Source organism: Meleagris gallopavo, chromosome 2 (assembly GCF_905368555.1).
Source record: "Meleagris gallopavo chromosome 2, MGAL_WU_HG_1.1, whole genome shotgun sequence".
NCBI lineage: Eukaryota > Metazoa > Chordata > Aves > Galliformes > Phasianidae > Meleagris > Meleagris gallopavo.
The window spans coordinates 106,652,263-106,680,114 of record NC_139405.1 but is presented as its reverse complement, the minus strand read 5'-3'; the positions used below and the strand labels follow the sequence as shown (position 1 = coordinate 106,680,114).

The 27,852-nt window shown below is 51.5% G+C and overlaps 3 protein-coding genes across 4 annotated transcripts; 1 reads left to right on the top strand and 2 right to left on the bottom strand.

The window, feature by feature from the left end:
* Positions 1-140: 140 nt before the first annotated feature.
* On the bottom strand, positions 141-16,082 carry TRAM2 (translocation associated membrane protein 2). The gene is made up of 11 exons (XM_085218338.1): positions 15,818-16,082; positions 9,445-9,508; positions 8,078-8,187; positions 7,729-7,845; positions 6,863-6,921; positions 6,333-6,417; positions 6,164-6,234; positions 5,711-5,815; positions 5,224-5,382; positions 4,520-4,683; positions 141-4,265 (listed from the first exon to the last, which is right to left on the bottom strand). Exons 1-11 carry the CDS (start codon positions 15,935-15,937, stop codon positions 4,192-4,194), a joined length of 1,128 nt encoding a protein of 375 aa, XP_085074464.1. The 5' UTR covers positions 15,938-16,082; the 3' UTR covers positions 141-4,191.
* A 2,878-nt stretch (positions 16,083-18,960) lies between these two features.
* On the bottom strand, positions 18,961-23,616 carry XKR5 (XK related 5). Its single transcript, XM_010708170.4, has 7 exons — positions 23,502-23,616; positions 22,909-23,092; positions 21,989-22,170; positions 21,234-21,443; positions 20,958-21,127; positions 20,612-20,723; positions 18,961-20,083 (listed from the first exon to the last, which is right to left on the bottom strand). The coding sequence occupies exons 1-7, from the start codon at positions 23,557-23,559 to the stop codon at positions 19,044-19,046; spliced, it is 1,956 nt and encodes a 651-aa protein (XP_010706472.2). The 5' UTR covers positions 23,560-23,616; the 3' UTR covers positions 18,961-19,043.
* A 16-nt stretch (positions 23,617-23,632) lies between these two features.
* DEFB1 (defensin beta 1) lies at positions 23,633-26,608 on the top strand. Of its 2 annotated transcripts, none has more exons than XM_031552683.2 (3): positions 23,633-23,703; positions 24,775-24,863; positions 25,212-26,608. In XM_031552683.2, the coding sequence occupies exons 1-3, from the start codon at positions 23,633-23,635 to the stop codon at positions 25,334-25,336; spliced, it is 285 nt and encodes a 94-aa protein (XP_031408543.2). In that variant the 3' UTR covers positions 25,337-26,608. The 2 variants fall into 2 exon arrangements, with proteins under 2 accessions (XP_031408543.2, XP_085074463.1); XM_085218337.1 differs by lacking the exon at positions 23,633-23,703 and adding an exon at positions 23,761-23,885 and having other exon boundaries at positions 24,776-24,863.
* The last annotated feature ends 1,244 nt before the right edge of the window (positions 26,609-27,852 follow it).

Genomic DNA, 27,852 nt, shown 5'->3' with positions numbered 1-27,852 from the left:
TCAAGAATATGAGCCCCAGCTATGGGGAATATGAGGACCAAAGTTATGGACACATCTAGCGTGGCAGGAGGGAGAGGAGCACAACCATCCCAGCCTGCTCTCTTAACTTAGCAGCATGGTAAAGCGTCAGCAAGCAGCAGTAATGGAAGAATCTATGCCTTTTATTTATTTATTTCAGAAAATACTTCTGTTGAGTTTATCACAAAAGTCATTGAACAATAAACGACAACGAACATAAACCGTACAAAAAAAAATTTACGTGACAGGAAGAATGAAACAAATGAGATATGGATAAAATATTGGAGACTGTCACTTCCCCACCACCCTTCTCCAAAATTCAAAACTTTGCAATATGGGAGAAGAAAAATTTTCCTCGAGTTCCTTTTGCTGAAGTTTTGGTCCATGGAATTCAACATACCTGAAGGAAAGCTACCTGCCTCCACCTGGCTTTCATAACAGCCATCCTTCCTCTCTGCCAGAAGAACTCCCACCCACAGCCCCGAGGCTACGTAACAAACTTCACAGTTTGAGTACAAAGCCTGCCAAACAAACCATCTACTCACAAAGCTTCCAGGAAGGCTGTAAATCAGACCCCAAAATCTCCACCTACTGTTGGTGCATGTCAGGGTCCATCTACCAAAACTTCATCCAAAGTAAGAAGCAGCTGTTGCTGCAAATCCCCATGCACTGCAGCAATGCTGGGGTACCTACAGGCCTTGGGAATAACTTGGGGGTCAGAGGAGGATCCTAGGGTAGTCCTCCCCTCTGAAAGGGAAGCATATCAGAAATACATCTTAAAACAACAAGATAAGGGTAAGGGGTCCTACAGAGGAACCGGAACTTGTCTTTACCACTAACCCAAACATGAGTAAGAAAAATCCTAAACAAAAAAAAAACAAAACAACATAACTGTAATGCCCCACAAAGTAAGAGTCACTTAAAAATTATATGTGAAATGCTACATCTGTTCTTCTTCAACCCTCTTCTCTTCCCAAGCCCATCCCTGAACTCTCTGCAACAAAAAGAGAGAACTACTGCCAGTATTTCAAAGGTTTCTAGACTAGGACAGGAGAACATCACACTGCACACTAAAAATCACAGACTACTCAGTCCCTGACCTTACGTTGGTAATAGTCACAGATGGCAGAATCAGCCTCAAGCCCACAGGAAGGGCACAGAGCAAGCAATAATTACACAAAGTCGGAACTTGCATAGTCTCTCAGTTTCTGCACTGTGGCAGACAACAGCTCTTGCTTCGGGTTGGGTTTGTTGGTGTGGCTGTGGCTTTTTTTTTTTTTGCAGATGACAGGGGGACTTGACAGGATGGGATGCAAGAAGAGCATCCACTCAATGACAGAGGACTCTCAGCATCTTTGCACACAAAGCAGTCAAGGGAAGACTGACCACTAACTGTTTGCAGTGAAAGTTCTTTGGGCTGAAAAGAAGGCTTGGTCTGCTGAGGAATGCCGTGGACATAAAAGCAGTTACTGCAGAGATGGTGTTTGCACTAAAAGCCAGAGACAGAAGCAGCTCAGGGCGGCCCCTCCAACGGGGAGCAGATTGGAAACCTTGAGGATGAGACTTCGCATTGCCTTATAGCAAAGGCTCAGGACTAAATAACCAACAGAAGTCATGCCATGCTTTGGCATAACAGGAGAAGGACGAAGATTTCAGAGGATTAAAGACAGAGGAGGGCAAAAAAGAACATCATCTCTGGGCTTAAGAAAAAAAAAACAAACAACAAACAGAAAGAAAACATGGAAATATTTCCAAAACAAACTGTCCCTTTTACTGGTAGCTCTATCAAAAGACAAAAAAAAAAAAAAAAGAAAAAAAAAATCTAAACCAAAAAAAACCATAAATGTAGCATATGTTGTACATATGTCGTAAGGAGAAAGGGCGTTCAGCTGCTGCTATAGTACACAGATCAAGCATACGAGATGCTACACGACAACATAAGGCACTTGGGATACAACGCATAATTAGCTACTCTATGAAGACACAGGATTGTGCAAGAGGAAAAGCTGCCTGAAGCGAAGCAGGCAGGAAGAGGAATTATTCAGCAGCCAGTTTCTGAGGGGATTGTATGTGTCATCTGTTAACAGAGCCAATCCTCAGCTGTTGGGAGGCGCTCAATTCAAAGCCTCCTTCCTCGCTTCCCCTCAAAAAGGGGGACCTTCTTCCAGACTCCTGCTGACATTTTGTTTGACACTCAGAGGTCACGGGAACAGAGGAACAAGTGGAATCTGACCAACTGTACTCATGTCCCTACACATTTTCTCCCTCCTGTGCCCAGCATTAGCTGAGGCTCTGCAAGGAAAGGAGGAAGGGAGAAAGGACATCGACAAAAAGAGGGAGGAAAAAGCAACACCATTCAAAGAGTGGCAGACAATCAACTGTCTCTCATTCTCCAAAAGACAAAAGATACAAAAGACAACTGTGCCAGCCTCACTGCAAAAAGCCCAAGCTAGAATCATGCCTGGAGGGGCTGAGCAAGTGACATGCCATGAGACCACAGATCCTATCACCCATAAGAAAGGTGGGCTTCCATCCTGCCTTGCACATTGAAGAGTGGCCGACTGGCCGAGCTCTCCTTGACCTCACACACCAGAATCTACTGCTGACTTTGCTGCACAAGAGGCACCAACAGCAAAGCCTGGCTACAGAAAGCACCCCAGAAAAGAGCTATGGGGTGAGAAGCACCCATCAGCCAAATCCAAACTGGTGCACAGACCCCAAGAAAGCGCACTGACCTGTGAAAACCCTGGGCAGGAGGTGCTGCCCACCAGCAAAGGGGAGCAAGCCAGTGGGACCTGGGCTTCCCCCAGACCTCAGGTCAGGGAGGTGCAAGAGAGAGAGTGGTCTGTAGCAAAAGACGGCCTCTGAGGTAGATTTAAGACAACTCCATTTGCCAACAGCTATGCCTCACAGGCCTTTCCTAATGTACAAGCTACTCTTCACAGCCCTTGGCTTCCTTCCTGTCATCTCATTCACAGCTCAGAAAGGGATGAAGGGGCTAGGGTTTTTGGAAGAAACCCTACATTTGATAGCACCTTGGGTGGATACAAGCTGTGTATCCTACGGAAAGAAAGAGAAACTCGTGGCTGCAGATGGCACAGCTGGACTGTCATGGTAGGAATGAGGATGGCTAAGCACAAGGGGCACAGTCCCATTAATGGAAAACCCTTTGCAGCAGCCACTTCGCTCATCTGGAGGTGGTGATGAGCCACGAGCACACCAGGTCTGAGGCACAGGAGGCTGACAGGAGCCAAGCCAGGGCTCAGAGTGGGGTAGGGCTCAAGGATTCACCTTGACCTGAGGATGTCACTGCCCCACAACAAGGCATGATGAGCTGCAGAGCCCTGAGCCCAGCTCTCAGTGCTGGGGGGTGCAGAAAACTACAGGGCAGTCCAGAGGATAAAGAGGACCCAGCTGTACCAGAAAAGCTGGGGCAAGCAAAGGCTAAGGGTGTGGGTCCTATAGGAAGAGGGAACTTGTCTCCCTTCTCTGCTTCCTAGATCACCAAAATTAACTCGAAGCCAGGAGCTGGAGGAACCCCACTCAACCAGAGAGAGACAAGACCCAGGAGAGGTTCCTCCCTCAGACACTAGTCCCTATTTGCAGCATTGACATCATGCAACATGTGCTGAGTGCTGGCTGGAGCGCCCCAGGAGGGGAAACCATCAGCCATGAGCACCTCATGGGTCTCAGAGTCCCTGTACTTTTCCCCTGGAGCCCGTTCCCATAGCTGACACATGGAGCCTTCAAACTGCCACGGCCCTGAACCAGGGGATGGGGGGAATCAACACAGAGAGAGGGGAGAAACAAGCTGTAGGAGCAAAAAAAGATTTCGGAACCATCTACAACGCATTTGTAACAAAAATCCAAAATAACCAAACACTAAAATAGAAAAAAAAATAATAAAATTGCACACTGATTTACGGTGAAACAGAGGAAGGCAAAACCTGGAGGCTTGGAAAAGGCTCCTACAGGGGAAAGGAGCAGGGGAAAGGGACTTTTTTGGTTTTATTGCAAATGGTTCAAGAAAGTAAGAAAGAAAGGGAGGAGAGTGAGACACCTCGGGCAGACGACCTGCTCCCAAGCTGCTCAAGAACCTTGTGAGGACTGGGAGGAAGGGCTGCCCTCAGTCCTGGCACCTCACCCTCCTCCCCAGGAGCCGAGGCCTTTCTTCTAGGGTGATTTCAGCTTCTTGGTTCGCGGCGAGGTGCCGTTCTCCGCTTTCACCACTCCATTTTCATGGTAACCTGGGGACAGAGAAAGAAAAACCTCACCCACGTCATCCTGCATGGGCCAGAATCACATACTGATATACATTCTATATATCATTATAGAATGGTTTGAGTTGGAAGAGATCTTGAAGCTCATCCATGGGCCATGGAAAGGAACACCTCCCACAGCCCAGGCTGCCCACAGCCCCATCCAGCCTGCCTTCGGACACTGCGGGGATGGGGCACCCACAGCTCTCTGGGCAGCCTGTTTCCCAGCGCTCCCTGCTCACCCGAGTCTCTCTTGAGCGGCTTGGCTGGCTGCTTGGCGCAGGCTGCGGCCCGCTTCCGGCTGCTCTGCTCGTGCCAGTATTCCCGCCAGCGCCGCAGCTGGAAGTGGATGAAGCGCCACATCACCGAGGCCTGGAAGAGGCACACCAACAGCAGCACACTCATTCTGGCAGGGGTGGAGAAGAGGCAAGGCTGAGAAGAGAGGAGCCAGGCCACCATCGGCCTGGCCTTCACCCCAAACCAGTGGCCTGGTTCCCCTAGATGGTTTCCTAACATCCATCCTGAACCTCCCCTGGCACAACTTGAGGCCATCACCTCTCATCCCATCACTGTTACCTGGGAGAAGAGACCCACCCCCATCTCGCCACAGCCTCCTTTCAGGGAGTTGTAGAGAGCTATAAGGATCATCTCAATCAGCACTGCCCAAAACACCACAGCCAGGGAGCCCATCCCATCCCCTGCTTCCCATGTTAACAGGCATCCAAACACATACAAGCAGATGGAAAAACTCCTTTTTCATTGACCACATCAATACACAGTTATGGGTCCACAAGGGAGAACACGCATGTCTTTCCCTAAGGTGTCTGCTTCAGTTCATCCTTTGTAACTGGTTACTTCCTTCAACAAATACGAGGGAAATATTTTCACAAGATATTCACAGGAAAGGATGCAAAGAGGGAACAGATATGGCGCAGGACATTCCTACCTGAAAAGGATATGGTTGAAGAGAAAGCTGAAGAGATTCCCTTTCTCTGGCTCCAGGGCCTGGTTCTCCACGCGTGGCAGACCAAAGCCAATGACCAAAATGTAGAGGGTTAGGGTGAAGAGCTTGGTGACCACAAAGATAACAGCCCAGACGTTAAACCTGATGGAAGTCAAGCAGAGATGTGGACAGGAGCAGCCTCTAGGCCCCATGGCCATATGAAGCGCCCCATTCTCAGCAGAAGGTCACACTGCAAGCATGCACCATGGTGCAGAAGCACTTTGTAGACATCTCCCCTAGCACATCTCCCCTTCCTGACCTGGAGATGCTCCAATGCTCCCAACTCTCCCGACCCTAACCTCAACCCAACTTCTTCTGGAGATACACTGTGTGCTGCACTCTCAGTGTCCCCCAGTGTTGAGCTGCAAGGTGACAGTAAACGCCCAGAGGGCACTGGAGATGGAATGCCACGGCCAGCTCGCCCACTTACAGCTTCTCGTTGTTCTCATCTGTGAAGTAGACCAGTCGGGCCATGTGGAAGAAGAACTCAGCTAAATACTGCAACAGCAAGAGGATCAGCCCCAAGCGGGTTAAACTAGAAGGAAGGAAAAGAAGAAAAAAGCATCACCAGGCTGGTCAGCTTTGGTCCTTCATATCCAAAATGTTCCATCCCTAAGGTGCAGTAAGCACCAGCCCAAAGCTGGATAACTCCACAGCAGCAGACAATCAGATCGCAACGGTGAAATCCCTGACCCCAAAACATCAAAGCAACAAACCAGTAGTTTATCACTCACAAAGACAGCTCTTCTACCATCCTACAGCTAGGAGGTCAACTTTCACGCTATTTACTTTATCCCCCCGGATTCTCAGCCCCAGACAAAGAATTTGGGGATGAAAAACCCTGCAAAAGCCCCAGCTCAAAACACAGAGATAGACGACTCACTTGAGGAGGTACGCGCCGGCGATGTGCACCAGGTAGAGCGCAATGCACTGCAGTTGGCGTGGGATGTCCTCCTGGCAGGGCAGAAAGCAGTGTTAATACCTCACCTTTGCCTTCTCCCCCCCCAAATCTCAAAGCCCCAAGGAACCTGGAGCCCTTGGACATCTCTCACCTTGCGAACTTTCTGGAAGTAGAGCTCTGGCAACGCGTGCAGCCAGTAGGCCAGCTGACACAGGTAGAAGAACTTCACCTGGAAGCTGAAGGCAGAGATGAGCTGTGGAGCGAGCCTTGGGCACTGTGGGCTCCTGTGGCCCCAAGCAATCCCCTCACTGCTCTGATGCCATTAGATTTAGGGGACTACATTTAGCCGAGTTGGGCTTCATCCACGTGTTTGTGCTGTGGTCTCCACATCCCCACAAATCTCACTCTTGCAAAACCCCAAGAAGGGAGAATTATCCCCTCTTCTTCGTTTCTACCATGGAAAATGAAGAGCAAAGCAACTACCCAAAGTGATGAATAACTAAACCATGAAAAAGCCCTTCAAGAACACCCTCCCCAAAGCCTCAAAGGAGATGCCCACCCCTGACCACGATCTTGCTGCATGCAAAGGGCTCTGTGCTGCCAGCAGCCTGCTCTCAGCCACATGGAAAATGGCATGGGGGAAGGAAGCAGTCAGCCCGAGAACAAAATGTGAGTGCTTACGGAAGATAAACATGCGGGTAGTTTTCCCACAAACTCTGGGGGTTTGATATGTATCCTTCCTGAAAAAGAGATGCAAGTCTTCAGATAGAGGAACAAGGCAGCACGCGGTTACAATGAGGCAAGGTTAAGGTCCCCTGCCTGAGCCAGGACTGAGCTCTCCAAGCTCAGACGTGTTCCCACGTCTCTAGTTTCATGACATCCTCATGTTTGGGTAACAAAAGCTGCGTTTGTGGTTGCACAAAAGGCCCTGAGCTGCGGGACAGGATGTTTCGGGGTTTGGGCAATGCAAGGAGGATGCTCTGGAAACACTGGGATGAGATATCAGTAATGCACCTGCAAGAAACCATGTGCATGGGCTGGGAGGCTTTTCCCAACTGGCATTTCCAGCCCAAGTATCACTTAGCAAAAAGGAATACTTCTGAGGAGAAAGAGGAACAAAAAACGCCTACAAAATCAATTAAATATGCATCACATAGTTTAATTTTCCACCCGCCTGCATTCCCCTGCACTCACAGAGATTACAGGAGCTCCCTTCTTGTTCCGCATTTGCACAGCTCCTGCCACAGGGATCTGCACTGGGTTTTGCAAAGAGATTTTTGCATGGAAAATTCATCCTGCCTGAGGCCAGTTGTCACCATCACCTGTGCCCTCACTGCCCCAAGTCTTTTTTTTTAATTGGCATGAATCCTGAAAGTCCAGGGGAGGGGCAAGGGATGCAAAGGATGACCTGTTCTGTGCAGTGTGGGCACAGAACAGTCTGCTCAAGGGCTGATGGGGGATTCTTTGCTTTCATTGAGGTTTTTCTTCACCAGAAACCCAAAATTCCCCCCAAGGAAACCCGAAGTGCAGCTAGCCCTATGTCTTACCGTCACCACAACGTACAAGCACCAAATCAAAGAGGTGAGGTGGAAGACGACCAGTTGCCCTGACTCATTGAACTTGCTGTGTTTGACTTTGGAGAGATGGAGACGCCTGTTGATTTTCTGGGATGAAGCAGAGGGAAAGGAGAAAGGAAAAGAAAATGTGAGCCACGAGGTCAGCAACTCTCCTTTCTCTTCTTCCTCCCTGTCCTAAGCATCGCCCAAAGATGACAGCTTACACGTGGCCACCCCAGTCTCTGGACCACACCAGAGCCACATTTAATTGCAGCAGGACTCTGTCCCATCCATGGTACTTGAGACACTCCATCTACTCAAGACACCAAACTGCACTCACGTCCAGGGCGTATTCCTGCACCACTGCATGCAGGATGATGGCAATGAAGATGTAGAAGAGGATGGTGACCAGATCTTTCAGACCGTAGTGATATTGGACCAGCTCCCCATCTGCAAAGAGACCAAATTGTGGGTAAGACCTCTCAATGCCAATGATTTTCAAGGCTTATGGCTCACTTGAAGCCTTGAGGTGGCTATAACCAACATAGCTTGAATGGGAACATGCATTTTGGAGGTAGAGAGAGGTCAAGACTTTGCCAGTGGCGACACGGCTGGAAAGAAGCCCTGTAAAAATGGTCTTCAGCCTGAGTTAGGTCACTGGCAGTGTGGGGACAGCTTCTTAGTTGTCACACACCTCAACAGAGGTGACACTCGGGAGCAGGACTTAGCTGCCTGAACACAGGTGTATTGTGCTATAAAGAGATCTAAGAAAGCAGCACGGGGCTAGAGGATGAGAAATAGTACTCATGGGAAGCCTGTAATTCCAGAGCAATGGGAGACCTAGCAGTACCCAAAGTACTCCCACAGTTTGCATTTCGGTATCTATCTGCAGTCTTGCAGTTTATGGGCAAGAAGTAGATTTGGGGAGAGCTGCAGAAAGCATTGCAATGTGAAGGTCAGGCCCTGCCAAGCTGTTGCTTCCCCTTGCCCCAGTCCTCACTATCTGATCTGTCACCAACCCTCTTTACCCTCAATAAAGCTTCAGCCCATATTTCTCTTTAAGACTGGAAGTATCCTAGTAAGGTTAGAATAGGGTTTATGAAGACAGTTGGTGTGAAGATACGCATGACCTGGTCTCTATGTGCTGGGCGTTGTACAAAACCAGAGGTTGAGCTATGCCTCTACCAGGGTTTACAGCCACAGTATATGATAAAATTGCAAGGCTAAAGACGAGTAAATCACTTCAGGCACAGGAGAGGAAGTTGTCTGGACTGTGCTGTAGGGGAACACAGACCACAATTCAATTTGGGAGCAGAGTGAATCCTTCAGCCATGACTTAGTGGGCTGCCCTTCCATCTTCTCTGCGTCTGCCTCATCCTATTTTTGTTGCACCCTTCTCTTCAACTGGAGGAATGCTCAATGCCTTTCAATAAGCCACACCATCCTGCTGCCAGGCCAGGCTTTGTGTGTTCCAAGTGTATGCCCCATGCTGAGCCCCATCCTTTACCCAAACCACTTTTTTTGCCTCCACACCATGCTCACAGCCCTGACTGTGGCTGGGAGGTAGGAATGAGCAGCCAAAACACAAGCAAACTCTCTTTTCCCCACATTTCTCACATTTGAAGACCCATCACTGGGAGGTGAGGCCATGGCAGCCGGCAGCAAGGATTTGGGGTGATTATTCCCCAGAGCAGCAGCATCTCTTACCTGTGGTAGGCACACTGATGTTATACTGAGGTAAGATGAAGAGGAAGGCAGTCTTGGCTGTAACCTGTCAAAGACACACAAAGGGGGCATAAAGCAAATTTAATTGCTAAATTCATTCCTCTGCCAACTTTTACTGTGCTGGGAAAGGGGATGTGAGATGGGCAGATGGGAAGTGTGTAGGAATCAGTATGGGAAGGAGACTTTCCAATGGGACCAGGTATTTGGGAAGGAGGAGGATAAAAGAAGAAGAAATCTGGAAAAGCCAGCAAAGCCTGGTGGGGAAGCTGCTCCTGGAGGACGAGCAGCACCCTTCAGCAGCACCCTTCAGCAGCACCCATCCACCCCAAGTGTTACCCAGCCACTGCTGTGGTCCCACCAAGCTCTGCAGCGTTACGTACTGTGTTAATTACAATCATCCCTCAGACCCATCCATTCTACTCCCCAGAATGAATCAAAGAAAATAAAACTCCAGACATGAGACACTGGATCCTCTGCCAAGAAGGGTTCATTCTTCATTCTTCATTGTTGCTTTTAATTGAAGGGAGGGAACACCAGCACCCAAGCAGAAGGCTCTGTGCTGCTGCAGCAGAGCTGAGCATCCCATCCCTGTACCCCAAAGAAGCTCCAAGACTGGCACATCCCAAAACCAAACATCAGCCTCTGACCATGCCCTTGTCTGTGTCCAAGCCTGCATACAGGCAGGGTTTTACTTCCAGCCAAAGGGCTTCAAAAGCCTCCAGCCTCTCACACAACCAACCCCAACAGTGCCACAGCTGACAGACAGCTTCACAGACATAGCTGCAACTGTTTAAGAGCTGAGAACTATTAAAAACCCAGCTGGAAGGATTGCTTCATGTCTTGCAGGACGTAGTTACTGGGGGAGAAAACACAAGGGCTTTGCCAAGCGCTCCCATCCTGTTCCTAAGAGCATTGAGCAAGGGGCTGATGCAGCTGCCCCAATGCCAAAATGCTGCTGGGCTCTGCTGATGGAGGAACAGAGAAGTGAGGAGCACAGTGCCCAAGGAGAGGGAGACATGAGGCAGAATTTGGGGCGGTTATGGAAAAAGTGCATTGCCTGGCTGGCTTAAGGAGATGCTCCTGGCTCTTGTAAGCCCTGCTGGCAAAGAAAGCAAGGTTACTTCATCCTGGAATACAGCACAACCAGAAGCACCATCTCCAGGATGAAGTCTTGGAACCAGCCAGAGAGGCTGGGGTGCATCACCAGAGCTGCATCTGTGGCTTATGGAGATGGCCCTCAGGCTTTCTAAAGGCTCAAACACAGCTTTGGACAGGCAGAGTGGCAGCTTCCAGAGCAGCAACTCCATGAGATGGAGCACACAATGGATGGTGCGAACCAGCAGGGACACGGCAACCAGGACATCCCTCCATTCTTCAATCCTTGAATCATTCAGGTTGGAAAAGACCTCCAAGATCACCCAGTCCAAGCCCACTATGCCCACTGACCACGTCCTTCAGTGCCACATCCCCATGGCTCTGGAACACCTCCATGGATGGTGACCCCACCATCTCTCTTGGCAGCTGTGCCACTGCATCACTGCTCTTTCAGAGAAGAAATGTTTCCTAGCATCCAACCTCAACCTCCCTTGACATCTTCCTGATGGTTGGACTTAATGATCTTACTGGTCTTTCCAATCTAAATGATCCTATGAAGGCAGAAGCGAGGGTTCCTTGGCTCAGGAAGCAGACACTTCTAAGCTCCCATTAAGCAGCTTGTGGATAGGCCACAGAAAGAAGAAGCTGGTGAGTCGAGGATTATTCAGAGGCACAAGACCTGCAGCAGGAAGACACTCACTGTGTTCATACTGAAATAAGATCTTGATACTGCAATTCTACAAGGGGAGTGAGATTTGCCTGCAAGGCACAAGATACCATATAGGAAGTGCTTTATGCTCCACCACATCCAGGTGGCTTTGGAAAACCCCCAGTGAGCATCCCCCACTGCTCTCTGCTCCCTGTGCCAGGGCTCCAGCACTGCCCAGCATAGCAGTGCTGCTGATGGCAGCTCAAGGGCTCCAGGCTGTGCCCCGTATCCCTGGACTGCCCCGGGCTCCATAGAGCAGAGCCCCATCCCCTTGCATCTCCTTTGAGGATTTATGGCTGCAGTGAGACCCCCTGAGACCCCCCAGCTCTGGGCCAAGCAGCCCCAGTTCTCACAACCTCTGATCACTGCAGAACTGGTGGGGGAGGCTGGGGGAGCTGCAGCAGCCCAAGCTGGGAAAATATTTCCAGTGCTTAAAAAACAACTCTAATTACAGATAAAATGCTGTCAGAAGACTTTTCTCCGTTGTTTTTCTTTTTTTTTTTCTTTTCTCCCTTCCACCAGCCGCAGTGTTTGCTGAAAGAAAGCCGTGTTGATCCACGGTAGGCATTGACACAGGCTCTATATGTAAACCAAAGGCCAAACTTTGGACCAGAGCTTTGGAAAGTAAACAGCGGCCTTTCCCAAAAGCTCTCCTCCAAGGGCAGCGCAGCCCCTCTGCCTCCACAGGGCTCACCCCACAGCAGGGCACCACGGCAGCATGGAAAAGTCAATCCTGCACAAATCCCCACTCACAACCCACAGATGGGTAGCCCTTCCAGCTCAGGTATTAAGTAAACCATCAAAACAACACGATCTCCCCCAGATTTAACTTGCACAAATGCTGCCCGACCCCATCCTGTGCTCCCCAATGTGGGTATGAGCAAGGTGGGCAGCTGCAGGCTCAGCCAAGCCCAGCTTGGTTTTCATTCTTCTGCCAAACAGCGAAAATAAGATATGCAAAGTCAGATGGAGAGCAGCTGCTTTGTGTTTCCAAACTTCAGCTGGTTTTGGTGAAAAAAAAAATAAAAAAAATAAAAAATTAAACTTTATACACTGGGCTTTGGTGGAGACAGTGACTGCATGCACCCTGTGCAGCAAAAGCCATGGAGTCATGGAATAACAGAATCACAGAATGGTTTGAGTTGGAAGGGACACTTAAAGGCCATCTGTCCCACTCCCTGCACTGAACAGGGTCACCCACAGCTCCATCAGTGCTCAGAGCCCATCCAGCCTGACCTTGGCTGTCCCAAAAAAGGGGCACCACTGCACTCACATCTGGGAGGGTTTTGTGTCATGGAGGCTTTGGGCTGGGTGGGAAGGCGAGGATGGCTCTTTTGGGATGGCTCCTTTTAGGGGAATGCCCCCACAACTCATGTTTCCTCTATGAGGATGCACACAGCACCCAAAGAGGAAAGGGCAGTAAGCAGCATTGTGTCCCCATATCACCACCAGTACCCAATCCCTGCTGCAAAACAACTCCCGGGCTGCTTCTGCTGTCAACCCATTGAGATAGGTTGAAGCTGTGAACCGAAGAGATGCTCCAGAAGGATTTCATGTCATTAAATCATTATGGTTGGAAACCACCCATCAGCCATGGAAACAGCCACCCCAGACTGATTGTGGCTCTGGGCAGCCTGGTCTGCTGGTTGGTGACCCTGCACATAGCAGGGGATTGGAACTGCATGAGATGTGTGGTCCTTTTCAACCCAGGCCATTCTATGATTCTATGATCACCAAGTTCCCCAAGATCAACCCAAGCCACTCCCACCCACTGCCCACGTTCCTCAATGCCACATCAGTGACCCCCATCCATTGGGACATATGCTCTGAAGTGGGAGATGCTCAGCAGCCGATGAATGTCACCTTCATTGCCCGTGTTGCCTGGAGTGGGGCTGCCTGGGAAAAGGTTAAAAATCCCATTTACAGAGCCTTCCCCTGCAGGAAACGGCCCTATTGTGAGCAGCACTGGGCTGCTTCCGCATGGGGAAGGTGGGAACCCAGCGAGGAGGAGGAGGAGGATGGGGAGGACATCCAGGCATTGGATTGAGAAGGCATCCAAAGGCAGAAATGTCAGAAGGGAGCTTATAAACTGGAGGGGGAACGGCTGTTTACGAAGGTGGATAGGGATAGGACAAGGGGGAATGGTTTGAAATAGAGACAGGGGAGGTTTAGGTTGGATATTAGGAGGACGTTTTTCAGCCAGAGGGTAGTGAGGCACTGGAACAGGTTGCCCAAGGAGGCTGTGGATGCCCCATCCCTGCAGGCATCCAAGGCCAGGCTGGATGTGGCTCTGGGCAGCCTGGGCTGCTGGTTGGCGACCTGCACACAGCAGGGGGTTGGAACTGGATGATGTTTGAGGTCCTTTGCAACCCAGGCCATTCTGTGATTCTATGATTCTATGAAATGTCCAAGCTGGCACCAAAAAAAGCACAATGGGATGACAGCAACGGGCACAGGACCCCAGAGGGAAGGCTGAAAATGAGCAAGATAAAGAAGTGAGGATCAAAAGAGGCATCCCAAGCCCTCTGCTATGGGGAAGATGATGATGGATGCTACCCAACACAGCCACTCTGGATGAGGACCCTGCCAGCAATCAGCACAAGCAGGAGATTGAATTAAAAGCTATGGAAATAAAAGAAGAAGAGATCTTTCCTCAACCCCCAGCTCCGCCCCAGCCCCATGGGGGGCTCAGCTCCTTCACAGCACTGCGGCCACCGAAACCCCACGTCCTACAAGCGCTGTGTCCGAAAAATGCAGCTGCAGATGGGAACCTCCAGAGATGCAACCTCACCAGATTGCTTTTCTTTTAAAGCACGGCAACGAAACTCACATTGTTTGCATGCAGTTTCGGGACAGAGCGCTGCACTCAGTGAAGCTGTGGCTTAAACCCACGCGATGCAACCCATGGGTTCCGTGCCCCGTGAGCTGTTCGCTCCATCGGTGCGGAAAAAGAAGGGATTAAAAGCGAAAAAGAAAAAAAAAAAGAAAAAAAAAAAAAAAGGGGGAGGGTGGGGGGGGTGTGCTGCCATCGGGAGGGTACGAAGGAAATGGATTTCCTCCGGCTGCGATTTGCTGCAGAAGGAGCCTTTCCTCCTCCGCCAGGCCCCCCGGCCACCCCTTTCCCGACTGGATTTGCTTTGAAACGTGGCACTGGGCAGAAGGGGAGGGTTTGGGCGGGGATGGTGTATGTGTGTGTGTGTGTGTGTGGGGGGGGGGTCCTGTTAGGCTGCGGAGAAGAGGCCGGCAGCCACCCGATGTGCCTCCACGTCGGGGAGAACTGGAGAGGGAGGAAAAAGCGCTCCTTGAGGCCTCCGTCCCTCCTCCTGTCTCCTCCCCGAAAGAGGAAATGTATAAATAAAGAAATAAATAAATAAATTCCAATTAAAAAAAAAGAAAGAACTGAAGCTGAGAGGGACGGCGCCGGAGAAGGGAGAGCGTTCCCAGCACTGCTCAACCACAACTGAGTTTCCCATGGAAGAATCAGGGAGGGGGGATGATTTGTCATAGAGGGACCTCCGGTGCTCATCCCAAGGAGAAAACATCTGGAAAAGGGAATGGCGTTGAGAAAAAGCCCCAAAAATACACTTCCAGTGGGGGAAAATACGAACCAGGGCTTGGTTTTTCCTTTCCCTCCCAGTGCATTACTCTCCATGTGGGGTGGGTGAGCGATTCCCCATCCCCAGCAGCGGTGGCAGATCTGGGGGCACATACAGGAGAACCAAGATTTGTGTGCATTCCCCCAGCTTGAGGCTCTTTTGCATCTGGTGAACCCCAGAAGGGTTGGGGGAGGCAAAAGGATGGCTCGCCCCTAAAGCCAGCACATAAGTTGGGATCCTTATGGGAATTTCAGCGAAGGGGGGACCCCAATGTTGAGAGTGATGGTGACTGAATGGGACGGCACTTGGCACCCCAAGGGTGGAAGAGACTGGTTACCCCAAGGACAAAAGGCATCGGTACCCCAAGAATGGAGGGAACCCCAGGAATGGAGGGACTCCATCCCAAAGGATGGAAGGGCTCTGGTGCCCCAAGAATGGAGGGACACCATACCAAAGGATGGAAGGGCTCTGGTGCCCCAAGAATGGAGGGACACCATCCCAAAGGATGGAGGGGATCTGATGCCCCAGGAATGGAGGGACCTCATCCCAAAGGATGGAGGAGATCTAGTGCCCCAAGAATGGAGGGACCCCATCCCAAAGGATGGAATGGCTCTGTTGCCCCGAGAATGGAGGGACCCCATCCCAAAGGATGGAGGGGATCTGGTGCCCCAGGATGGAGGGGGTGTGCCCCACAGCCCCCCCAGAGCTGCTCATCTCTAGGGGGGCCATTGGGACACCCCGTCCACAATGGGGTGCACAGAGGGGACCCACACCGAAGGGGATCACATCGGGGTGGGAAGGACAGGGGGTCGCGGGCAGGCGGGTGGTGGCGGGGCTGTCCTCGGTGGGCGGAGCCAATGGGGCAGGGCACGAACGGATCGGACACGCGTGGGGCAGGGAAAGGGGGGACAGCGGGGAGGACTAGGGGTGGGGGGGGAAGGGTGGTGGTCCTCACCTCGAACATGAGAGCGATGAGCACGCTGAGCACCAGGCAGAAACCGATGTCGGCGTGGTTGTGGATGAGGAACTCCTGGCTGAAGAGCGGGTGGCTCTTGGCCCGTCGCCGGAAAGCCATGGCCGCGCCCGGCAACGCTGCGGGACCGGGAGCGACTCGGGAGCCACCCGCCCCGCCGCAAACTTCCCCGGGCCCCGCACAACTTCGCGGAGCTCCGCGGCCGCCCCGCGCAGGCGCCGCCCCTCCCCGGTCCTCCTCGGTCCTCCCCGGTCCTCCCCGGCCCCACCTCCGCGGCTCCCGGCCCCACGCGTGGCCGTCGAGCTGCCCCGACTCCGCGGCTGGGTGCGGGGGGAGCGCGGGGCTGCACCGCCAAAAGGAGGAACTGCGGCATGAAGTCGCAGCTCGGGAAAGAAAACGACAAAAAACAAGCAGCCAACAGCTCCTAGGCTATAATGCCACTCCCTTGATGTTCTCCCAGCCCAAACACGGCCACGAGCAGCACGGACCCACATTGGATCATAGAATCCTAGAATGGCCTGGGTTGAAAAGGAGCACAGTGCTCATCCAGTTCCAACCCCCTGCTATGTGCAGGTCGCCAACCAGCAGCCCAGGCTGCCCAGAGCCACATCCAGCCTGGCCTTGAATGCCTCCAGGGATGGAATGGGGTACACCCAAACCAGCAAACCTGTGGGGGATGGTGCCAGCCCTGCACCTGCATGTCAGCCTGGGCATTGTTATTGCCGGGAGGGACGGAGGTTTCGTTCCTGCTCCTTCTTCCAGATCAGCACAGCCCGTTCTGGGCAGCTCCAGTCACTCCCTTCATTGTCCAGCCTGGCCTTCGGCTCCCACTCCGTGTTCCTGCCATGGCTCAGCACAGCTGAGGTCCCTTCTGCCTCTCTGCAGTGCTGCAGGGGGTTTTCTTGACAACAACTTGGACATCGGAAGCAAATGAGCAGAAATCTTTATTCCAGGGCAGGTGGGAACATAGGAGAACCATAGGCTGAGCGTGGTGGGATGGAATCACAGAATCAGAATGGCCTGGGTTGAAAAGGAGCACAGTGCTCATCCAGTTCCAACCCCCTGCTATGTGCAGGGTCACCAACCAGCAGCCCAGGCTGCCCAGAGCCACATCCAGCCTGGCCTTGAATGCCTGCAGGGATGGGGCATCCACAACCTCCTTGGGCAACCTGTTCCAGTGCCTCACCACCCTCTGGGTGAAAAACTTCCTCCTAATATCCAACCTAAATCTCTCCTGCCTCAGTTTAAAACCATTCCCCCTTGTCCTATCACTATCCACCCAGGCACTCACTGTGCACAGCATCAGCCACCTCCAGCATCCCAAAGCCTCCCATTTCGCCCTCACCCGTTCCCACTGGAGGTACTGCAGCTCTTAGCAGTCCCACAACTCCCGACCCCGTCCCACGGTCTGGGTGTGGGATGGGCGCACGGCCTGTGCGCTCCGGCAGCATTGAGCACCACCTCCCTCTGGTGGCTGATGAGCGGGGAGCTGTTGGGGGGGAAACCCCAGGTCGATTTCTTCTATCTGCTTGAGAAAGCTGTGGGTGTGCACCAGGTTAATGGGACGCCTTGTGCTTCCTCCCCAGAGGAGATGGGGAGGAACAGCTGCAGCTGCACAGGTTGCCCAAGGAGGCTGTGGATGCCCCATCCCTGCAGGCATTCAAGGCCAGGCTGGATGTGGCTCTGGGCAGCCTGGTCTGCTGGTTGGTGACCCTGCACATAGCAGGGGGTTGGAACTGGATGAGATCCTTTTCAACCCAGGCCATTCTGTGATTCTATGATCTGGAGTTAGGCAGCAGGGGAGCCAGGTCCCACATCTCCAACTGTAACCCCCGGGGGCTGCGTGCTGATGGCCAGGCGCTGAGCACCCCTGCACAACACACAGACACGGCAAAACCCGGTTTGTTTTCTTAAAGCAGCAATTCTATAGTGTCAAAGATAAGAAAAACAAACTACATCAAAACTTCAGGAGTGCTCTGACAGCTCGGCTGCCTTCCGTGCGATGCGCGCAGCGAGGGGGGCTCAGGAAAAGCTGCTGCAACTGCTTCCTCCCTGCAGAGCAAAGCAAAATACAGCTGTGCTGGGGTGGAGGTAGGGAGCTGTTGTCACGTTGGAAGGCAGCTGCAGCCCCAAACAGCCCAACCGGGTTTCCAGAGCACAGCTCAGCCTGATGGAACACGTCTGGCTGGGGCCCTTCTGAGCAGCAAGCGAGCTCAGCTTGGCAGCTCTGTTTAACCACTCCTCACACCACGACAGGACGAGGGGAAAAGGCTTTAAACTGAAAGAGGGCGGATTTAGAATGGACATCAGGGAGAAATTCTTTACTGGGAGACTGGTGAGACACTGGAACTGGTGAGGTTCTGGATGTTCCCATCTTGGAGGCATTCAAGGCCAGGCTGGGTGGGGCTGTGAGCAACCTGGTCTAGAGGGAGGTGTCCCTGCCTATAGCAGGGGGTTGGAACTGGATGATCTTAAATGTCCCTTCTAACCCAAACCATTCTATGGTTCTATGCCCATCCTTTTGGAGGCTTTTCCTCAACAGGCAGTGCCCAGCAGTTCTCAATCCCCACAGCCATGGGGAAACCAGCAGAACTGGCTCATGGCTGTAATTCAATGTCCTGAGGTTGTCACCTGTCATATGTAGAGCAATTGGGCTCTGGTGCTGTCCCAGCAATTGGTCAAGCTCTCTGTGGAGGGAGAAGAATTGATCAAGCACTGCTGAGCCTTAATGCAGGGCTTGCTCTACCCCAAAGTAAACATATGGGAATAAAACCCATCATGTTTCTAGTTTAGGTGCCTGTTTGTCATGAGCAGCTCCTGCTTTGGGCAGCAGCTTCTCTGGGCATTTGGAGGTGGATTAGATGACCTTTAAGGATCCTTTCCAGCTCAGATGATCCTCTGATTCTATGATTGTTAAAGGCCACCTTTCCCAACATCATTACCTATGCAGGAAAGGCAGGATGCTCCAACTGCCCATAGGGTTAAATAAACATAATAAATACCTAAACCCAGGCTTTTCAGCCCTTCCATCCACTAAGGCTCTCCAGAAGAAAGAGAAGAAGCAGTGCCAGGAGGGGAGGAGACCTCCTGGTGACAAAGGATCACATGGGCACACAGGGACAGCCTTTGAGGTCAGCATGAACATCCCTATTGCATCTCATTGAGCAAAGCAGCCACCCCAGTTCTGTTCCACGGTGACAACGTAGGGTCACTCCACCATCCCAGACACATCCTTCCCCTCTCCCACATCCCTCAGTCCTCGCTGGGAACATTTGGAGTCAGCTTTGGGGGTGGAGGTGAAGCGTGGTGGCCTCAGCTTGCTCTTCAGGCCGACAACCCCCTGTGTTCCACAGGGGTGGGTGTCCTGCAGGTGATGCCACCCCAGAAGGGCTCCTTCTGTCCCCACACACAGCTCCTCGGGGGGACCTGCCACCCCGCAGTCACTCTGCAGGTGCCTGTGGGCACAAGAGCCCAGGATGGGGCTGATGCTTGCTGTCTCAAGGGATAAATCTTCTCCTCTTCCCCCTCCTCCTGCCAGGCATCCTGGGGAAGAGCAGGCTTCGCTGTCCCCTTGCAGCAGGGCAGTGGAGGCTGCTGTCACCATCACTGCACCAGGAGAGGTGATGCCACCTGTGTTGGCACTGAAGTACACCGAGGAGCCCTCAGGTAGGGATGCAGAGGAGCTGTGAGGTGAAGGGATGGCAGGGTGGCCAGCAGCCTCCTGCCCTCCTCTGTCCCTTCCAGCACTGACTTCATGTTTGCTGCCTCCTCCATTCCTCACCACCCTCGTCTTCTCCTCTACTAGACCCAATCCAAAGCCCTGAGGAACGATTTCCATGGTGGGGAGGGAAGGCTCAGCCCCAGGTTGGGCTGTTCCCATCTCCCACCCATCAGGGTAAAGCTCTCCCACACCAGCATCCCCGAAAGCTGCGTTGATCTTCGACACGTCTCCAGTCTTCAAGGCCAGCTTCACCAGCAGCCAATGGTGGTGATTTGTCCATCCATCCTCCGAACGCCCTCCGAGCTGGAAGACTGATGAGCTGTTCCCAGTTTTGGGAGTTATTGTGGTCCTTTCTGCAGGCAAGGATTCTCCATCTCCTGAAATTCCCCAGCTCCGCCCCATGCAGGAGCTATTCCCAGCAGCCTGATCATTGCCAGCAGCACAGCTGGAGTTCTCCAGGATGCCCTGCCTGATCCTGGAGGATTTGGGATGGAGCAGGCTGTAATAAACCACCATGGCTGCAACACCTGCAAAAAGAGCAGGAAAGCATCAAGGGATGAATCCTAGCTGCATTCAGTGAGGTGTGCAGGAAGGAGCAGGTTTCTCCTTGGCAAGATACTGCTGGGCAGCAATACTTTGCGGTGTGTTGGTCCTCCAACCACATCCACATCTCACTTCAAGGCACCCTCTGTTCCTCCTGCAGGACCAGTTTCATAGCAACCTCCCATTCCCACTGGATGTCAGCTCCACGAATGCCTCCGCACCCAATTCAGGAGCCTGTGTGTGTGTGTGAGAGATGGGATGGGTCCTTCTCAAATCCCAAACCCCCACCATCATCGCTTTTAAGGATCTCATCAGACACTTCTTTCCCACCTTTGCTGCTGGGAGGTTGTTCCCAACCTCACCACTCTGATATTACAACACTTTCTTACTTACACCCGTGAACCTCAGTATTGGATAACCAATAAACTCTTGAAGAAATAAAGCAAACACGATGGGAATTTGCCAAAGCTGCTCTCCAAACATGCAGCCCAGCAGACTGCAGCAGCTCTCACCGAGGGCAGCCCCCGCCATGGCAGCCCAGCTCACACGTAGGCTGTGCCCCATCTCTGCCTGCAGGAACTCAGTGGCCAGCAGCAGCAGGAGCATGTTCTCCATCAGCATTACCTACAGGGCAGAGAGCCATTGTTACATCCTCCAATATGCTTCTGATGATGCAAACCACCCTGTTTCCAGCTCCCGATGATGTATGTTGTATCTTGCAATATAGATATTCATAGAATCATAGAATGGCCTGGGTTGAAAAGGACCACAATGATCATCTAGTTTCAACCCCCCAGCTATGTGCAGGGTAGCCAACCAGCAGACCAGGCTGCCCAGAGCCACATCCTAGGTACTCACCACGTAGAACACAGCCATGCGGTGCTTGGAGGGACCAGACTGGACGTTGATGTAGCAGAAGATGTACACGGCTCCCAACAGGACGTTGAACAGCCTCCAGTGGCAGGGCTGGGCCACGATGTCACTCTGCAGGGCCACCAGCCAGAAGGACATCAGCACCCAGTGGGTGCCTGCAAGGGGATGGCACAAAAAAGATACAAGTGACTTGGGGTCAGTGGGAGCATCCCCACGGCTGGCCACGGGATGGGGTGAAAGGACAATGAGTGCTGCTCTTACCTGCCACAGCCAGAACCCAGCAGGAATAGAGCTTGGTAAAAAGCACCAGGGCCAGGACTCTGCTTGTCAGCATCCCCATCCTCCAGAGCAGCAGGCAGAGCAGGGCTGTGGCCGGCAGGCACACGTGGCCAGGTCTCAGCAGGCAGCAGGAGCGGCTGTAGGAGACCAAAGCCCAGGAGAGGGACAGCAGGGACAGCCCAGCACTGACAGCTATATGGGGACAGGGAAAGTTCTGAGTGCTCGAAGGATGCCTGATTGTCTTGTAGGATCCTAGCTGAGCTCTCGGGAGCTATCTATAGCACAGTACCCATGCAAGCTAGACAGAGGGTCCTGCCAGATGGAGGGTTTCAACTCATTCCTGCCAGATTGAGTCTCCTTTGCACGCTTGCATTGATACAGAATCATAGAATTGTTCAGGTTGGAAAAGACCTTAAAGATCATCAAGTCCAACCACAACCTAACCATATTACCCTAACTTCTCCCTATCCAAATCTCCCCACCCAAATACTGAACTCCATCTCCTGTCCTACCAGAGCCTAACACCAACCAGTGAGCATGACCTTGCTTACACCCCAACCTCTCCCTCTGGAAAACTGATCTGAAAATTCACTTTTTCCATGAAGCAACCCCAAACACTAACTGCTCAGTACAACAGCACATTGTGGGATGAACCTAGGGAACATATGTTTGGTTCAAACTCAACCAAGGCATGACTGTGCCAGCTGTGAAAATCCATGCATAGCCCAAAGACTCACCAGGGATGAGGCTGGATGGCTCACTGACCATGACAACATACACTTGCAGCAGGAGGTGAGGCAGACTCTGCAGCAGGGCTTCCAGGAGCCGCAGCACACACACGTCTGCATGCCACATCAGCATCTTCTCAGTACCTTCATTGCTGTTTGCCTTCACCTCCATCCACAAAATATCCCAGTATCTGCAAGAATCAGCAGGATGGGTTGGGATGGAATGGGTTGGGATGGCATCGGATGAGATAAGATGGCATGGGATGGGACGATATGAGATGGATAGGATGGGATGTTGAGATGGGATGGGATGGCATTGGATGAGATGGCATGGCATGAGATGGCATGGAATGAGATGGAATGGCATGGAATGAGATGGAATGGCATGGAATGGGATATTGAGATGGAATGGGATGGCATGGCATGGCATGGCATGGCATGGAATGATGAGTTGAGATGGGATGGCATGGTGTGGGATGAGATGATGAAATGGGATGGAATGGGATGTTGAGATGGGATGGGATGGGATGGGATGGGATGGCATGGCATGGGATGGCATAGCATGAGATGAGACGGCATGGAATGAGATGGAACGGCATGGGATGAGATGAGATGAGATGGCATGGCATGGCATGGCATGAGATGGAATGGAATGGAATGGAATGGAATGGAATGGAATGGAATGGAATGGAATAGCACGGGATGGCATGTGATAGAATGGCATAGGATGGGAAGGGACAGAATGGGATGAGATTGCATGGCATGGGATGTCGTGACATGGAATGGAACTGGGTGGCAATGCATTTGTTGGGATGGCATAGGATGGGATTACATGGAATGGCGTGGGTTGGGATGGCATGGGATGGGATGTCCACACCATTTTGGGCAGGATTAGGGAGGCTAGATGGACTGTGGGGTGAATCTCTCACCGCTTCCAGAGGCCAAACTGTAGGATGTGGAGGACCAGGACCCTACAGCCTGGTGGCTGTCCGTCTGCCTTCAACCAGAGGATGCTGAGGAGTTGAGCCACGTAGCCAGGTACCAGGCAGGTGATGGTCCCACAAAACCAGCCAAGATGCCCATGGGAAAGGTAATGGATGATGGTGCAGAGCTCTGGAAAATAAGAGGGAGGCAGTGCTGGGGATGCTACACACACCTAAAAATGCAACCCACTACTTCCCCAAAAGTTCACAGCCTGTGTCCCACTCTTATCTTGGGCTGCCAGCTCCTTAGGCTTGTCAGCAGCAGCACAGCCGTCACTTCCCAGGGACACGGCTAAAGGTGGGTTCAGATAAAGCGCGCCCAGCTTCAAATTTAAGAAAAAAATTCAACATTTTCAGTGCTTTCTCTTTTTTCGTGAGGAGAATATAGCTAGAGTCTGCTCAGATCCTGAAACCCCTCGTTTAGGGAGTAAAGGAGGGGCGAGCAGAGGGGTCCAGGCTAGGGGTGATGCGAGCATGGAGGCGCAGCGCTCTCTCCTTTCTCCCCGCGCAACTCCCGCGCACGCTGCGCGCTCACTCACGCGCTCCGCGTTCCGCCGCCAGCAACGCCAAGCAGAGCGCCGGGCAAAACCCGCGCATCCTGCGCGCAGCAGGAGGAGGAGGAGGAAGAGGAGGAGGAAGAGGAGGAGGAAACACGGGAGCACCTCCCCAGATGCCTCCCCCCGCCCCGCCGCGGGGTCGTTACGTCACGCTGCTTGCTTTTCGCAGGCTTTTTGGGGCCCCGCGTGGGCCAAGGGGATGGTTGGCGCATCCCGATGTCCCCTCTTGTCCCCGCGGGACTGAGCACTAGGTGGCAGCCGGGGCACGCAGTGCGGTGCTGCCACAGATTAGTTGTTGCGTTATTTTTCCTCCTCTCCGTCAGAAGAGATGGCTGCTAATGAAGTCCAAATAGCGTCCACACATTTGTGAGTGGTTTTGGAAAATCATGCGGGATGCTCCCGAAGCATCCACTCAGCGGATCCACTGGGCTGTCAGGAGTTATCCCATCCCATCCCATCCCATCCCATCCCATCCCATCCCATCCCATCCCATCCCATCCCATCCCATCCCATCCCATATGAACATGTTTGGGGGCTTTAACCCATTTTTCTGTTTTTTTTTTTTTTTTTTTTTTTAAACTTTAGCAAGTTCCTTGGCAACCCTTGGAATTAAGCCTGGATTCTGCTGGTTTAAGCAGCAGTCTGTCATCCAACTCTGTTTCCAGAGGTCTATCTATAGATACCCAGTGTGTAATGCCTGTCTCTCCATGCCCTATGCTTCCCTTTTGATACTTGCATATGAACAGTGACCCAAATCTGTGTGCTTGGGGATGTGCTGCTGGCTGGGGAGCCAAGCTCTAATTTTAGGAATGTAACTGGGACCTCTGTCTCCAGCACTAATTTTTACCAACCATGGAAGAACTTTGCATCCTCCAGGGCTGGCATTTAAGCATCCCCTGAATGAAAAAAGTGGTGTATGGCCTACAGACTATTTTTCCTTTTGTTATGCTAAAAAGCCACTCACATCTCCAATGAAACTAAATACAGACAGTGGTGAAATCACCTCTGCACATGGCATGGCATGGGCTGGCATGGGATGGCATAACATGGGATGGAGTGGCATGGGATGTCTGCCCCATTTTTGCAGGCTTGTTGGGGTGGAGCATGTTGTGCCATGCATCCACTCAGGAATTGTAATTAGAGGTTACAACACACATCCTTCAAACCTGTTATTTGTAAGATTGGTACATTCCTGGTGATCACATTCAACAAAACTTTATAAAGAGAGGTTCATTCCTTCCTCTTGGTCTCAGCAGCTTCAGGGTGACATGGCAATGTCAGCCAAAGCCACGGGCATATTCCTCCTGCTTCTTGTTCTCCTGGCAGTACCCCAGGCTGCTCCAGGTAAGTGTAAATATAATCAAAGGTCATTTTTTATGTTTGGGAAGTTTTTTATGTTCTGTAAATGAAGAATGATCTTGTAACACATTGATGTGATGCTTGGTGTTGGGTCTGGTAGACGAGTGCTGAGTAGGCAAACTCCAGTTGGCACTTTCAGGGTTAGGGGGTAAGAATCTCACAATCTGCATGGATTCTTTCAGGCATTGCAGCAAAACTCAACAGTGGGTTCACATTCCTCTTGCTGAACTGACCCGTGCTACCTGCAGGCTGAGCTGGTAGCATGGGGAACAGATTTCTTCAAGCTTGGAAGTCCAATGGAAGAGTCTCACAGGTTCTTTTCCTCCATTGCAGAGTCAGACACTGTCACGTGTCGGAAGATGAAGGGCAAGTGTTCATTCTTGCTGTGTCCTTTCTTCAAGAGATCCGTTGGTACCTGCTACAATGGACTGGCAAAGTGCTGCAGACCCTTTTGGTGACATTCCTGGTCTGTGTTGAGCTGGTAGCCTTGGTAGTGTCATTAGCAGCATGACAGCAGTAGTGTAACATCAACCTTCCCTACGTGGCCATGCTGTTGTTTGGGGTGTTGCTATCGCTGGAGCTGGGAAAGGCACTTTGGCAGGAAGCCTCACATCTGCTCTTTATCCATGGATCCATATCGGGGGAATCGCTGTGCTCCTCATCCCCTGGATGCTGCCACTCCACTGTCACCAAGGCAGGGTTGAGCTGTGTGCCTGAAATGGGACAACTCCCCTCTCTTCCAAAGATGTTTCTTGGTGGGAATTTCCTACTTGTGCCAAGGGCAGTGCCATCTGTCCCATGTGATGCAGATCTCTCACACTCAACTTTCCTGTGACAGCCACCCACAAAGCCTCAAGGGCCACATCATATTTAGGAGGCTCGTGTCTATTAATCTGCCCACCTTCTTCATGCAGTATTTTCTGAACAGATGTGTGAATGTGAAATATCATCCTCATCTTCCTTTGTTCGCTGTAGGATCTCTCTTCTTTTCTTTTAGACCCTCAATTTCCTCACATCCCCTTTTAAATGTCTCATCTGAAGGCTTTTATCTTCCATCACAGCCAACTCCCACCTGCCCTCTCTTGTGACCCAGCTGGACACTGAAGTCTTCTGCTCTCCTGCAGGCTCTGAAAAATAGCTCAGCCTTACAAAGTAGAAGTGGTTTGTGCCCTTTTTCTATTCTGTAGCATGTATTCAAAGTGCCTACTTTGCAAATTATTTGACTTGTGTAAATCTCTAATAAAGCACAGATAATAATGCTAGGCTTTTTAAACCATTAATTAGTGAGGTGTGTTTTGATCCCTCTGGTTTCTGAGGTCTATGGCCATATGTTCTCCACAGCCTTGCCCATGGTGGCTGTGGAGCTGTTGGGTATGGTCAAAGAATCATAGAATCATAGAACCATAGAATGGCTTGGGTTGGAAGTGACCCCAAGGATCATGAATCTCCAACCCCTTGCTGCAGGCAGGGCTACCAACCTCCACATTTAATACCAGCCCAGGCTGCCCAGGGCCCCATCCAACCCGGCCTTGAACACCTCCAGGGATGGACGGGGCATCCACAACTTCTCTGTCCCTGCTGGCCACCTCTCTTCTGATGGAATGATGTGGGGTTGGGATGCACTACTGGTATGCACTCTTAACCCTGCCCACAGCATGGGGGCTGGAACTAGATAGTTTTTGAGGTCTCTTCCAACCCAAGCCATTCTGTGATCCTATGATTCTATCCAGCCACACCCAGCTCATGGGTACCTACAGAACTTGGGAAAGGTTTTCTGGGTCATGCCTTATGCAGGCCCACGTCAGGAGAGGGTTTGATCAACTCTGCATTTGGGGAGTTCAGATTTATTCAACCCGGAATAAACATGCGCTGCACTTGGTGTTATTGTACAGCACGTTGCCACAACCAAAGAAACAATCATTAATAATAATCAGGTTCTCCGAGCCCAAAGGTGCTATTTGAACCTTAATCACTCCTTCCATCTAGAGATTGGGAAGTCCTTCGTGCTTGTGAACTGGGCCTTGCATGGCCTGTAGGAGGCAGCTAAACAAACACAAAGTTCCTGCTGTTCTGATTATGCCACGCTCTTCCACCCAGGATTAAGGTTAACTCCTTTTGTTCAGGAAGAAGAAATAATTATAGCCAAAAAAGCAGGAATTTGGTGGGATGCCAAAAAGGTGTGGTGACTCTCATGGGGCTGGTTTGCTGGAAGAGCTGTGAATGAGACTCCACAGTGGTTATATAACAATTGCAATTAGGAAATCAGGGGCATTAAAGGCAATGCAAGAATCTCAGCTTGTCGTGAACAGATGAAGAACCTGGGGAATGAACTGGGGAAATGTCAGAAAGGTCACTGCCTCCTGGTCTCCTGCCAGGAGGAGAAGATCTTGAATCTTCTGCTCTGATGTCTGATTCTGTTTATCCCTTTCCAGAGTAAGTGCAGGTACTCTTAAGAAAAGAGCATGCAATATCTTTCTTAAATACGACCAGCACATGGGGACAGCAGATCCCTCTGTGCAGTACACAACTGCTGCTGGACATCATAACCCAGCAATGTGAGTCTCTACGTTGTGGCTATGATGGAGCAGGTATGGAACAATCTCTTTTTTTCACTTAAACCCAGGTGGATTCCCTTGATTGGAAAGATGGATGCTGTAAGATTTGGGCTATACTAAACTGGAAACACCTTCATCATTCGAAAACTTTAACCTAAGGCTTGGCAAGATGGGGGGCATGGAGGTGTCATGAGGACAATAGCGAGCATCAAAGCCAACTGCATGACCACGTTGTCCCCATTAGCACTGTCCCCCACATAGGACAGGAGGTGGCAGAGGAAAGGGGAGCCTACAGATGGGATGTCACATGGTTGTAGCAACAACAGTACAGTTAACTTTAACTGCACAATGAGGTCATATATATTTAATGTGTGAATATCCCGTCTCAAAAAAATGAGTGTAAAAAAGCACTGAAAGAA